General features: G+C 45.4%; 1 protein-coding gene across 7 annotated transcripts in view; it reads left to right on the forward strand.

The window, feature by feature from the left end:
- Positions 1-13,637, forward strand: part of LOC135369888 (ephrin type-B receptor 2-like) — a 159,886-nt gene that overhangs the window by 136,667 nt on the left and 9,582 nt on the right. For all 7 annotated transcript variants that reach the window (XM_064603464.1, XM_064603469.1, XM_064603467.1 and 4 more), the window contains exons 3-6: positions 1,433-1,512; positions 9,476-9,907; positions 10,766-10,997; positions 13,128-13,283. In XM_064603464.1, coding sequence (XP_064459534.1) covers positions 1,433-1,512; positions 9,476-9,907; positions 10,766-10,997; positions 13,128-13,283 — 900 coding nt within the window. The remainder of the gene's footprint in view (positions 1-1,432; positions 1,513-9,475; positions 9,908-10,765; positions 10,998-13,127; positions 13,284-13,637) is intronic.

Here is a 13,637-nt window from a genome sequence, read left to right on the forward strand (position 1 = left end):
AATGATATCGTTATCCGTTATCAGACTGTGGGCCAACCATATTGCCACGAACGATATGATTATCATTTGCGATTGGAAGAGAAAAGGGGGGGGAGGGCGTACGCCTTTTCGTGGCAATTCGGATATATGAAACTTGCTACAAAAAGGCGTACGCCCCTCTCTCTTCGTGGCAATGGTTGGCGGTTTTTATAGTGCATCCAGCGCCATAGCATCTACGTATTCCTTTCACATCTCGCGGAACTCAAAAACTGAACTGATATTCTCGTCCTTTGTCTCACAAGGAAAAAAAAAAAAAAAAAGGAAAAGATTTCTCCTGTCCATATAAAATGCATACTGGCATAATCACACGCGAGAAACGTCGTGCTTTACATTAGAGTTTGCATATCTCGCCCGCAGCCCTATTCATTATTCAATCCTCGCTTCCGAAGTGCGACTTTAATTTCGTTCCACTGCTTCTTCCCATACAACTTTTTCTGTCTTTTCTCGTAACCGGACGTGTTCTTTGGCGAGAATTTTCGATTACGTCTATAAGAGAGTCTCCCGCCGCGTGAATTGGACATGCTCCGGATAACACAAATTCTCGTGCGCCGGAATTTTTATCGCTCAGAAATGAGATTTTTTTCTTTCTTTATAAAGAGTTTTTTGTTTTGTTTTTAAAAGAAAAGTCAGAGCAATATCGTCTACATTGGCGGAATTGGGTAGAAAGCTGTCATAATGAATTTACTGCTCGTCAAAGTAGAATGACATGTTTTCTCCGAATATGCAAATTGATCACTCTCTCTTTTAAACCTGTGCAAAGAAACGTGCTTGGTTTGCGTCGGCGTATAGTTGCTATATTTTAATGAGTTCCATGCCAGTTGGGAAATGAGTTAGTTGAGCCTGAGGAATGTTTTTTTTTTTTTTTAATATATGAAGTGCAGTTTGAAATGCGCGTTGGGATGTTTGCATTAAAGCAACTGAAAGAAGAAAAAAAAAAACATGTGGGGACTCAGAAAGTTGCTCGTGATAGCATTATCATTAACTTAGTGCCATAAACTTTAGTGCAGAGGGACTGAGACTCCACAGTACTTAATACACCTGTATAGTTTTATGCACTTTAACGAGTCTTTATTATGTCACAGAGCGTTATCGTTATACAAAGTGAAACTGTTGGAGTTGATCCCGCTGTATACAGAACGCTTTATGTACAAGTACGTAATCAGCGACGTGGCGTTTAAAACATGCTCGATATAATGTGTTACCAATTTACTAATAACAGTATACCACGAATACCTGCATGGCGTGTCGACTCTCATTACGCAGCGTGTCATTGCTTTTGTCATTGAACCGGCGTTTTGAGCTGTGTTCATCTCTAACGGCAGCTATGAAAGCTTGTGTGTATGAATTCGCGTGCGATCTATTGCTAACGATTGTGTTCTTTCTCTATTCCCAGTGGTACTATTGGATACGACAACAGAAAGCATTCTCAACTGGACGAGGTATCCCTACGGACCACAGGCACGGACGCCGGGGGTAAATATATCAATTTTCATATTCATTCGAATTCGAATACCTTATGAAGGACCACGAACTTTAACAGTATACGAATACTCTGTCCTGAAACTCGTACAATACATAACCTCCTTCCCCGCCCGCATTTTCGGCATTTTCGTGTCCCACTAATGTGTTGTATCTGATTGATTGCCGTTCCCGGTTTAGATACATGCCAGAACACTTCGTATGCCAGCGTTGCCGTTCCAGTCCTTCTTAATGTGCGAGCTAGCATTTGTGACGTTGACCAGAGCTTTATTTTCGTTCGGCATCTGGAGAAAATATATCGTGGCCCTCCTCTCCCTTTGAAAAACACCGCGCGCGTGCTTGTTACGTCACACGCACGTGCGCGCGGCTCCGCGCCTTCGCATTATGCATGCGAGCTCGCGGCCAAGTGCTACGTTCCCGCGTTTGTCTTCGAAATGATATGCACCCTTCTGCTCGGCTAAGTTTATGAACTCTAGCAGCGCCCTCTATATACTATCCAGTCACTTTACATGCGCAGAGCCGAGGTTGCGCCTCGCAACAAATCGAGTTATATTCACGCAGAGGGCGCTGCGCACCGCGTATAGCATTTCTGGCGTATTCAAATTTGTCCCGCACATAATGGTGTGCTGTCATCGCTTTCGCCCGCACCACTTCATTAGAAACCGGAAGGAGATATCCGAACGTCCGGTGTATAGTGGTTGCGTAGGGGGCGCTACGTTTGTCGTCCCACTTCCGGTACTCTTTTTTTTTCTTTTTTTTTTTTGATGATGCGCAAGATAGATGGTGAGATTTTCGTTGGAATCGGATGCTAACAATGTGGTCGCGTGCGCCAGGCGGTTTGTATGAACAGATTCTGCGGCATATATTAGATGCACTCTTAAAAATGAACTTCACCGCATAGCACGCTCCTAGCCAACCATAATCTCGAATGATATCGTTATCTGCCCTGATTTGTTGAAAACGGGAGGCGTACGCCTTTTTTGTGACACTTATGCTGTTCATAATTGTCACAAAAAAGGCGTACGCCTACCGTTTTCAACAAATCAGGGCAGATAACGATATCATTCGAGATTATGGTTGGCTAGGCGCGTGCTATGCGGTGAAGTTCATTTTTAAGAGTGTGGGATTTAATACGGAAGGCGCGGTGTAGTGCTGTGGGCCCTGTACACGGCACGCAAGTCGAGCTCTCTTAGCATCGGTGTAAAAGAAGCTAAATAAGGAAGGCTTACGCCAGAATCAAAGGGAGCACGCAAATATGGATTACTGTACCGTTCTTACCGCTCGCTTATGATTCGTCCCATCACCCAACACAAAACTTTTACCCGCCCGTTTCCTCGCACACAACACAAAGCAACCTATACTCATTTCCAGCCACATCCCCCCTATGGTATCCTGTAATCTCCACACTCCGCATGTACTTAACGGAAATCCAAAACAAACATCCACTTTTCCGCACATCGTTAAACGAAAAACCAGAACCCACACGAGAGACATCTGTCGTGTTTGCGACGCACAACTCCCGATAATAATAGCATATATTCATTTCTCCCTCTAATTCTGCCCCCTATCCAACCTCACGGCGTACATATATTCGTAACGAGTGCCATAACGCCTAACTTTAAACAAACACACACGCCGTATATATATATACGTGTGTGTGTGTATGTCTGTGTGTAAAAGCCAGATGAGAAGGCGACCCGATGCTTTCCCGTAGCTTAATTGCCGTAATAAGCCGCACCATTATGATGAAGCCAGCCAGCCAATGTAAACGTCTCCTGTATGGGATCACCTGTCGTCGGCAGGATTAATCAAAAAGCACCTTCTGCTTTTGTTTTATGTGCTGAGCCCGCACGAAGAGAGCTTTCGCTTCCCTGCCGTCTTCTTCGTTTTTGCTTCGTCGTATACGGCAAGAATGCTCTCTCTAATCGTAGGGCCGTGAGAAGGGATGGTAGGCTGTTAAAAAGCTAACAAACCTCGGGTAAGGAAGAGAGGAAAGGAAGGTTTTGGATGGGCTTGTTTGGGGGGGGGGGGGGGGAAGCAGCTGCACCGTGCTCGCTGGCTGTTTTGATAGTGAGGTGTTGCATTTTTTTTTTGTTTTTCTTTTATTACTGCGTGCGTGGTGCGTTTTTAATTTTGCGAAATTAGATACTATTGCACAACAACGGCAGTCCGTTTTCTGATGCTGTTTTTGTTTTCTTCTGTTTCTACTTGGTCGATGTGCAGTAATGATCGGCTGCGGCAAGAAATGTGGCAGTTGCTTTCGACCTTCTAGTTTATTGCGTTCTTCCTCTTCTTAAGAATCGTATTTTTTTCTGAGTTTCTATGTTACCATTGTCAGCTGTATTTTTTTTTCTTTGATTAGAACTAGTTTACACATTATTATGAGAGTAATGGTCGGGGATATTGTAAAACTAAACTCTTAGTACAAAGTATTTCGCAACATTTGCAGAGCACATTACATCTTGACTGTTCATGCCAGTGAGATCATATTTACTATTAAACATTCCAAGTAACAACAAGCGAATTCGTCAAAACTTCGAAGCCAATCTGGCAACTCGACGAACGACACCAGCACAAAATGAAACGCAACACACTTTCTTGCGGCCGCGCCAAATAAATTGGGTTTCACACCCTCCGCATATTCTAAGTGTACATGTGCGATCGAACACAATTTCACGTTGTCAAAAGACCACCCGTGACGTAATTCTTCCCTTTAAAGTAAATAAATATACGTTGTCAACTTTGTTTCATTCACTTTGATCTATCATCCTACGGAGCGTTATACGTCGCGGTTCCTGAATATACTTTTTCTCATTTTTTTGTGTGTACGTTTTTATTCGCATCTGCGCTGGGAGCTGCACGCATCTTTGAACACCTCCGAAGTTGCGGCTTGCCATTTTATATCCTGGCATTTTCTTCCCGCTGTCGGAGATGCGATTTCTCCCTTATCCTCTTTACTTCCCACCTCCATCCAATTACATGTTATCTTCTTCCTCTTCATCTTGAGTCGTCTTCTGACGTGCGACCGGTATCGAGAGTGTAGTGTGTCTGTGCGCCTGTATGTATATACTTTGATACAGAGGGCACGATCAACACACACGAGGAGAGTGAGGGGAAAGGAGAAAGAATAAATGGCGGGAAAGCACGCTTCCGCTCTTCTGATTGGTTCGTTAAGGTTTCCAGTCATGTGGCAACTTCGACAAGCAGCGCCGCCTGTGGTCGCCTGCGGAACTTCTGGGACGGTTCGAGGAAGAAAGGGAATCGAGATAGATGAAATAAGGAGTTTCGTAAGGAACAAAAAAAAGGAGAGGGAAAGAGAGAGAGAGAGAGAAGGCCCGTTTGTTCTTGGATTTCCTTTCGACATTCCGGGGCCCGTGACTTGGTTCAACTCTAGGAAAGCGTGGTTGGTTGTGAAGAGTTTCGGAGCATGCAATATTTTCTAATGAGTGCTTACGGAGAACCCTCGAATAGCTTTTTTTTAAATATCTTTTTTTCTGATTGAGTGCCGCGTAAGTTGCAGGTCAACTCATGTATCGCTTTCCGGATTCTTCTCGAATTAAGGTGTACAGCGTGCGTTAAGTATGAACAGAGATATGCGGCAGCTTGTCCGGAAGCGGCACGAATAAACACAACCACAACTCCGCGTTTAATATAAAGAACACCGTATTTGGGGCACGGTATGTATTTCGTTGCTACCGATTACATCCGCGTGTGCATATAGCTGTCGGAGTAACATCGAAGGAGTGTCTGGAAACCTTTAGCCTGAGGGTGGCGGATATTTCATTCGAAGTGCTCTATATCGGGTTTCTCTCATGCCAGCTGTTTGTCTATTTTAAACGCCTCACTTAGTGAGGATTGACGCGTGCCACTGGAATGCAGTACGTACATGTGTAAGGAGTACTTTGCATACGCTTCCAGGTATTCCTTCCATGAATACTCAAGTAACTATAAGCTCGAAACTAGCGTATTTATTTTGTCTCTTTCTTTTTTTTTTTTTTCATTCATTTCCCCTCTTGGTTTTTGAAAGGCTTACCAACGCCTGAAGCCTGGCCACCATGAGCGAAATTGGACGCAGACGATTTGCGATACACTATCGAGTGGACGAAAAATGTCCGCGCACTAACGTGCGATGAACGCGGCACGGTGAAAAATAAAAAGGAGAACAGCGGGAAAAATTGGCATGCTGGTTTCTTATCTGAGCAGATAACGCGCCCGGAAATGTTAATTACAGTAATTCGTGCGGTGGTGCCCATAAAGAAGCGGAAAACGACATTTTTTCTCCCGCAGACGAACATCGGAAAGGAATTAAACGGCCGCGACAGAGGGAGATAGCAGGGGCATTCACTGAAAGGCGACGTTTTGCGGGGCTGTGGTTTCATTCGCACTGCGGTCGAACGATACGCCTTTTCTTGCAGACGACCTTTCCTAACAGACCGTATTTTTTAGCAGACGACATATCCTAGCAGGCGGTATCTTTTAGCAGACGACATATCCTAGCCGGCGGTATGTTTTAGCAGACGACATATCCTAGCCGGCGGCATCTTTTAGCAGACGACATATCCTAGCAGGCGGCATCTTTTAGCAGACGACATATCCTACCAGGCGGCATCTTTTAGCAGACGACATATCCTCCAGGCGCCATCTTTTAGCAGACGACATATCCTACCAGGCAGCATGTTTTAGCAGACGACATATCCTAGCAGGCGGCATTTTTTAGCAGATGACATATCCTAGCAGGAGGCACTTTTTAGCAGACGACATATCCTAACAGGCGGTGCTGTCTGGCAGACGTCACTTGAATTCAATACGAAAGAAGCCATTTCCAAAGCGGAAGCCCCTTCGGATTCTGTCAACAACTCGTAGCCATTAGGGACGCTGACATGTTGTGACTTGTGCGTCGACCCTTTCGCACGAAAAGGCTTCGTCTGCGATCGTTGGAACTGCAAGCAATTGGACTCAGCCGGAAGTGGGACCGGGGGTCGGTGGTCAATCGGAACTGGAAACGTTCGCGCACCGGAAGCAGAAGGGTAGCGCCACCACCGCGGTGTAGTTGGTGCCGAGGGGAAATCGAAACTGCACAAAAATGATGGCGAGACGGTGGCAACCACGCTGTGTACCACGTTGGAAACAAATGACAACAAAACAAGTCACTGGAATAAATGAGTACTATATGCAGTGCGACAGCGTTAAACACCTCTCTTGGTTCACTACCGTGACGATGTTTCAAACCGGCGCTAGACTTGGCGAAAGCAATGGTCACTTTCAATATTTCAATTTCTTGGCTTTCAGTATAAGGCAAGGCAAAAAAAAAAAAAAAACAGTTCTGTGTGTATCTTTTCCTCGTTATACCTGAAAGATATTACATGTACCACGGCAAGAAAATGAAATTAATTACATATACTCCGAGCGCAGAACAAACTTTGGAGGTCATGGTCAGCTTTCGTTTTCTTTATTTTATTTTATTTTATTTGCGCGAGAGATCGGCACCCGCACTCTCCGTAACACTTTCGAAAACAACTTCGCTTCGTACAAAATTCGATTAACGAGAAGAAGAAAATTACACACGTTAAAATTTTCGAAACATCAGCCCGCTTTTTTTTTTTTTTCCAGCCCTCGAGACAGTTTATCCATAACCGTATTCGGATTCTTGCAAGAAATTTAGCGAACGAATAATTTAACGACTCCGGAGGCTGGCCTTCACATCCTGAAGGCATACAATATTGTATACCAAGTGGAGAAGAAAAAAAAGAAAGAAAGAAAAAACGAGAAAATAGAAAAACAGCGAGAGATCGATTTTCATCAGGTTGCTCCGCTTACACGAACAACTCGTTTTCTCCGAGGAGTAAATACAAACAAGAAAGTGTAAGTAATCTTGATTGAAACTTTTTCTCGTAAGCGTTCTGCTGGGGATGTTTAAAAGAGCACGTGCTGACGTGGACGTGGAAAGAAAAAGTGATCCAATCTCGGTCGAAAATTAAATCTGCGGGAAATCGGGAGAGGGAGTGGAAGCAACAATAACGGACGAAAAAAAAAATACGGAAGGGGTAGCCATTTTGGGGCACGAGCAGAAGCGTGTTGTTGCAACGTCGTGCGATATTTCGAAATCAGCTCACCCAGTTCTTTTGGTGACTGTTCTGTGACGTCGTGTTAAAGAGACAGAATCAACGTACATCTTTTTCGCTGTAAAATGTTGATTCGAAGAGCATTTTGATGTCTGATCTCAGGCGCATCTGCGGTGAAGATGCTGTGCTTTTTCCGCGGGTCTCATTACTTTTAGCCGCCTCATCGAGTTCGTATTATTGGGGCAACGTTTTAGCGAACTCTGCGCTCTGCCCACATTCCAGCATTTCCTTTTATATACCCGACATCTGACGCACATATTTCCTAATACATCGGAAGTCAAAAATTTTTGGGCTGCATATCAACGCGTATCCGATATTCCAGCCCGATGCAATATTTAATAGTGCCAGTATTTCTGCCTTTATAGCCAGTATACCGATCTGGAGCCGACTGCTTGTTGCGTCGAGAGGTATATAGCCAGCGGAGAGGCTTGCTTTCTTTTGCAGCATTTCCCGTCTGACGGGTTTTGCCGTTGGAAGTCGGGAACAAATGGCCGTAGCGAAGATGCTTCGCTTCGCCCTTCGGCTACGCCGTTCTTTTATTTTTTTCTCGCTTCACTCTCGTCTTCTTTCTCTCTTCTTCGTTTCTACGCGTTCGATATATAGAAACAGAGCACCTTTCGCCAGGCTCAAGATGCTGCACAACCATAGCGAAACAAAGCTGGTGGCACACTCTGATGGGGAGGCTCTCTTTGCCTCTGCACTGTCTTTTATTTGGCTTCTTTTAAGATGACGCGGAGGTATGGCTGCCGGGCTGTGTTGCGTCATTTCCGTTTCCGGGTTTCGCAGTCATGGCGCCTTACAGCACTTATCTTCCCAGCGTTGATAAGCACGAGAGCGTGAATAGAGAGTTTTAGCAGACCGTTGATAACGTGGCTCGCGTCTCACCGTATCAACCGGAACCAATCAGTGGATAAGATTCTGAGTCCCGCACGAGTGCGATTGGTTACGATAGAGACGATAACTTTATCAACGGTATACTAAAACTCACTATTAGCAGTAAGGGCTATCGTTATTGTGTACCGCGCACACATTGCAATGTGCAGCCGATAATACACCGAACGCGTCCGTACCTTGCAACCCAATCGGTGCCCTATGCACTGGCAGGGTTCTAATCTCTCGAAGTATATACTCCTTTTTGTCTTAGGGTTTAGAGCAATTTTGCCGTCACTTATTTACAGACACTATACTAACGTCCTCTGGACGTCATTGTAGGAGTGGATACATTTAGAGACAACGTGCATCAGCTTACGAAACAAAAAGAAACACACGACATCAAAATAAACATATTACGCTTGGCTAAAATGGGCATTCACAGATTACACAAATACGATTGGAGGTTCGAAACAAAAGAGGAGATACCGTTCTGGACGTGACAATATTGTCCGGTATTGTCATTCCATTATTTAGTAACTCGTACAAAGTAAGAATACTTAAAGCAATCGTTTCGATAATTTGTGGCTGTAATATTTATCTATTTATTTATATACCCTCAAGGCCAAGAAGGCATTGCCTGGAATGTTTGTTTCTTTGTGACGGTGATGTGATAAAGGAAAAAAATTGGGATGTGAGTTACGTGTGAATTTTTGTCGAATGGTAAGACACGTATTTGTGCTCGTCAAGCTTAGTATTATTAGTATATTTATTATTATTATTATTATTATTAAGTCTGGCGTCGTCCACGGGCACAAATAAATAAATATCTATCTATCTTAGTATTTCCTCCCAACAAGACGAAAAAGAACTGTAATCTAGCAATTTTTTTATCTCTTAGACAGAGGGCGAAGTTGCGAACTCAATCTGTCAGTTAGTAACCCCATGTCCCATTCCTGTTCCAGTGGGTGGAAGAAAGCTTCACGAACTTCGAGAAGGGCTTCAACTGGCGATCGTACGTCGTCTGCGACGTCGCCTACAACAACGTCAACAACTGGCTATGGACGCCGTTCATCGAACGAGGACCCGCTCACCGCATCTACATCGAGCTTATGTTCAGTATGCGCGACTGCAGTCTCTTCCCCGGCATGGCGCTCTCGTGCAAGGAAACCTTTTCGCTCCTCTATTACGAATTCGACGCCGCGACGCGCGACCCGCCGCCTTGGGAGCCGGAGTCGTACCGTCCCGTCGACAGGATAGCGGCGGACGAAGGACGCTTCACGTCCACGGCGGAAGTGATCATCAACACGGAAGTGCGTTCCGTCCCGGTCACCAAGAAAGGGATCTACTTTGCTTTTCGAGACCAAGGGGCTTGTATGTCCCTCATCGCTGTCAAGGTGAGATTTAGTTACTACTACTAATAATAATGGAGGTTTACGTCGCGAGACAACTGAGAATAAGGGTGATATTTATTTTGAGTAAAAGCACTTATGTAGTCGCGGATGGTGGAAACATTTGCGTGGCGTGGCTAAGCTCCAACAACACCGAATATCCTCTGGATGTACGAATAATGTCCTAACAAATTCGTACGTCCGATGGATATCCCTTAGATATCCCTCGGACGTATACGAATCCGTTAGATCATTATTCGTACATCCAGAGGATATCCGGTGTTGTTGGGGAGGCCATCGCCACCTAGCTCAACAGAGCCTGATCGCTCGAATGTAGTGACGTATAGTCAATTACATAATGTAGTCTCTACATTAGACGCCTACGGTCTATACTGTAGCCTCTACGACGTAATCACCAGCGATTGGGTGAACAGAGAACTGTTTAAACTACGCGGGCCCTTTTCTTAGTTTTTTGTGTTAATGATTGGCTGGCATAAAATAGTTCCGCATAGTGCGGAAGACATTGAGATCCAGCGTGCCATTCTGAAGTGTTTCCAGGAAGACATTAGGGCTTCGAGAATGAAAAGAGAGGAACCCTTGAAGGCGCACTTATGTTCTAGGGACTCCTAAGGGCAGAGCGAGAATACCGTTGACACTGTCGACACTGTAGAGTATACGTCACAGCGGACCTTGGGTATGGTTGGTGTTAGTAACTATTCGGCGAACTCCCTCAGGGATCACGACCTATCACAGACCCAGGTCTTGTCCACGCTATCAACAATAGTGCTTATGGACCGACGTTATATTGAAGAGCCCATCCCACATGCACGGTTCTAAAGCTGATATCTATATGTGTCCTGGCAGGTGTACTACATTGTATGTCCCAACGTGACGACGTCGCTAGCACATTTTCCGGAAACACCGACGGCGAGCGAAGTGACCGCCATTGTGGCGACCGAAGGGCAGTGCGTTGCCAACGCCAGAGTGACAGACTCGCCACCGCGGATGCTCTGTAAAGGGGACGGGAACTGGACTATGCTCTCCGGTGGCTGCGCCTGTCTGCCTGGCTATCGGAACATCGGCGGCGCGTGTCTTGGTAAGTACACAGCTACGATTGTTGTACTTCTCATTTTCCTTGAGGGAAATATGGCAGCGTGTACCATTCTTGGAGAGTGTCGCACTCTTAGTGTTATAAGCGAGGACAGAGTCCGCATACAACGATGTCAAGGCGAAAGAGCGATACCGGATAGAACGATGTCAATGTCCTTTGTACAGCGCTCGGATAAAAAGGGAGTAATTTCAGTCATTTTGGGTGCAAGAGGCATGCAGATTATTTTCAGTGTTGCGCAGTAAATTTCAATGTCAGGGGAGTAAAAAGGGGAGTAATTGCAAGCTAGAGGACCCGAAACTGTAAGTACTCCTCGATTTATTCCTTTTTTATCTTAGAGTGGCTGAACTATGGTTTTAACTACGCTTACGGGTATCTGAATTATAGCGTTTACACTGTAGCGCTCGAAGGTCATTTAGTGCACATCGACATAGGAATCCATTGTGAAATGTGATCCAGCTTCAGGTTGAAATAAACCGCCGATTTGTCTTATTATTTTTGAAATCGTCAATAACGAAAGAAAATGAAAAACAGTGCCGCCTTGACAGATAGCCCTCGAACTATTCTCAAATTTGCGAACGCAGGCCGAAGCCATATGAAGCGTTGCTTTCGCCGTAATCAGCAATAAAGTTGCGAGGAAGGAACGTCCCAAAGCCAGAGCCGCAGAGCCCCCTGGCGAGAACCGAATCTTTTTCCATGTCGTATTCCATTGTGCGCGTGCTAAACGGATGCGCACCGACTTTTCGTCCTTAATAACCCGCCCCATCAGACTTATGATGAATTAGCGCGAGATTGTTCCCAACATTGTTCCCTTCTCGATGGTCCAAACGAAATTAAGGCATTAATTATGCCGGATTTTCTTGTATCACGAACGATCTTGTATAACGAACGACTTTCTCTCGTTTTGCGATGAGATACTCTTTGAAACTTAATTGCCGCGTAGCATTCCTCTCTGTTCGCTCTGTACATGCAGTATCGTGGCAACGTTTCTTTTCGTTAGTATCTTCTCTTCCCTTTCTTTCTTTCTTTTCCTATTTCTCTTTTTCTTTTCTTTTTTGAAGAAGACGTTTGTCTAATAGCTTCGGTGGGAATGCTGGCTGCGAAGTATTGTCTTCTAAGAATTCTCGCTTTTTAAAAGGGCTATTGTCGTTGTGTCCCACAACCGTTAAGATAAAGACGACATGGCGCTGAAAAGGGCACGGCAGCATTAAAAGGGGGAAAGGGAAAGCACACATTGAGGGGGAGCGTTTTGCCCGTTGAAGGATCTTTGTATGGGTACTTTTCGTTCGATTTTTCCTCGAAGCAAAATGCCGACACAGTTCGCCATGAAGTAGGCCCAGGACCCGCGATCCCCCGAGTAAACCGCAATATCGGGAGAGTTGCCTCTACGATGCCCTTTTTTCCCCATATATTTATGCTCAACGAAAGTAATACACACACACACACGCATTTTTTCCGCGGCCTGTATAGATAGAGCGCAGACGTCGTGGTCAGAAATGAACCTGCTCCTATTCTTTCTCTCTCTCTCTCTCTCTCTCTCTCTCTCTCTCTCTTTTTCGTCTAGAGGGAAAAAAGGTCATTATAGGGAGCCATGCTGTTTCGCCGAGATATCCTTTTCTCAGGGCGAACGCATTTACATTTCCGTATATACCTTTCTCGGGCGACGTCCCGCGAGGATTTGCGAGCCTTTCGGAATTGGACCTTTCTCCTTTTTTTTTTTATATCATTTTGCTTTTGCATTTTTTCTTGCATTTCTGGTGTCAGCTGAGCGCAACGAAAAGCTACCGGAGTACCCGTTTCGCGTTTTGGCTGGCTCTGGATCAGCGCTGTTTGTTTCGGAAAGCGTTGCTTGTCTTGCTGCGCGTGTTGCATATCGTGAAGGGGAAAAAAAAAGAAAACGCAGTTTCGTTTTTTCGCTTTCTAACTCTGTGTTATTGCGGAGACGCTTCATGTCATCGACCTTTCTGCCCCCTGGCTTCGGTATTACGCGTTAGGGACGTCCCAGTTTCGTTTTGCTTCGTTTCTATTCGTATCTCTCGAACGTGTAGCGCGTTGTCACGAGGCAGTAAAGACGCAAGAAAGTTGAACGTTTCTATTTATTCTATCTTTTTTTTATAGAATGTCCACCGGGCACCTTCAAGGCTGCATCGGGAGACGGGCCGTGCATGCGCTGTCCCGCGTTCAGCGTCGCACCCGAACCAGGATCGACTGAGTGCCATTGCAAAGAGCGCTATTTCCGGAACCCGAGTGATCCCAAATCGATGCCTTGTACACGTGAGTACATTTACCGTCATTCACTTTCTTTCTTTCTTTGTTGCAAGCAGCACGATGCTTCCTGGATGGCCTCGCGTCGCACGCGCGCGCGCGAGCGCGACTGCTCGGTCTCGTTTTATGCGCGTGCCGCGGTAGTTTTGCGGCGCTTGAAAGCGGCCTTATTTTTATTTGTTTTCGTTTCGTTCTCTCATTATACGGGACACTGTGGTTTGACCGGACAGGGTACGGTGTCGTTGCCGCTAGAATCCCTAGCTTTTCGCGGAATTGGCCGTGTCTCGCAAAATGTCTGTCTAATCCAAGTCCATTCTGTCTAATCAAGCAATCAGAAACGCGGGTTACGTGACAAACTGACAC

This window comes from Ornithodoros turicata, chromosome 10, assembly GCF_037126465.1.
Source record: "Ornithodoros turicata isolate Travis chromosome 10, ASM3712646v1, whole genome shotgun sequence".
Taxonomy (NCBI): domain Eukaryota; kingdom Metazoa; phylum Arthropoda; class Arachnida; order Ixodida; family Argasidae; genus Ornithodoros; species Ornithodoros turicata.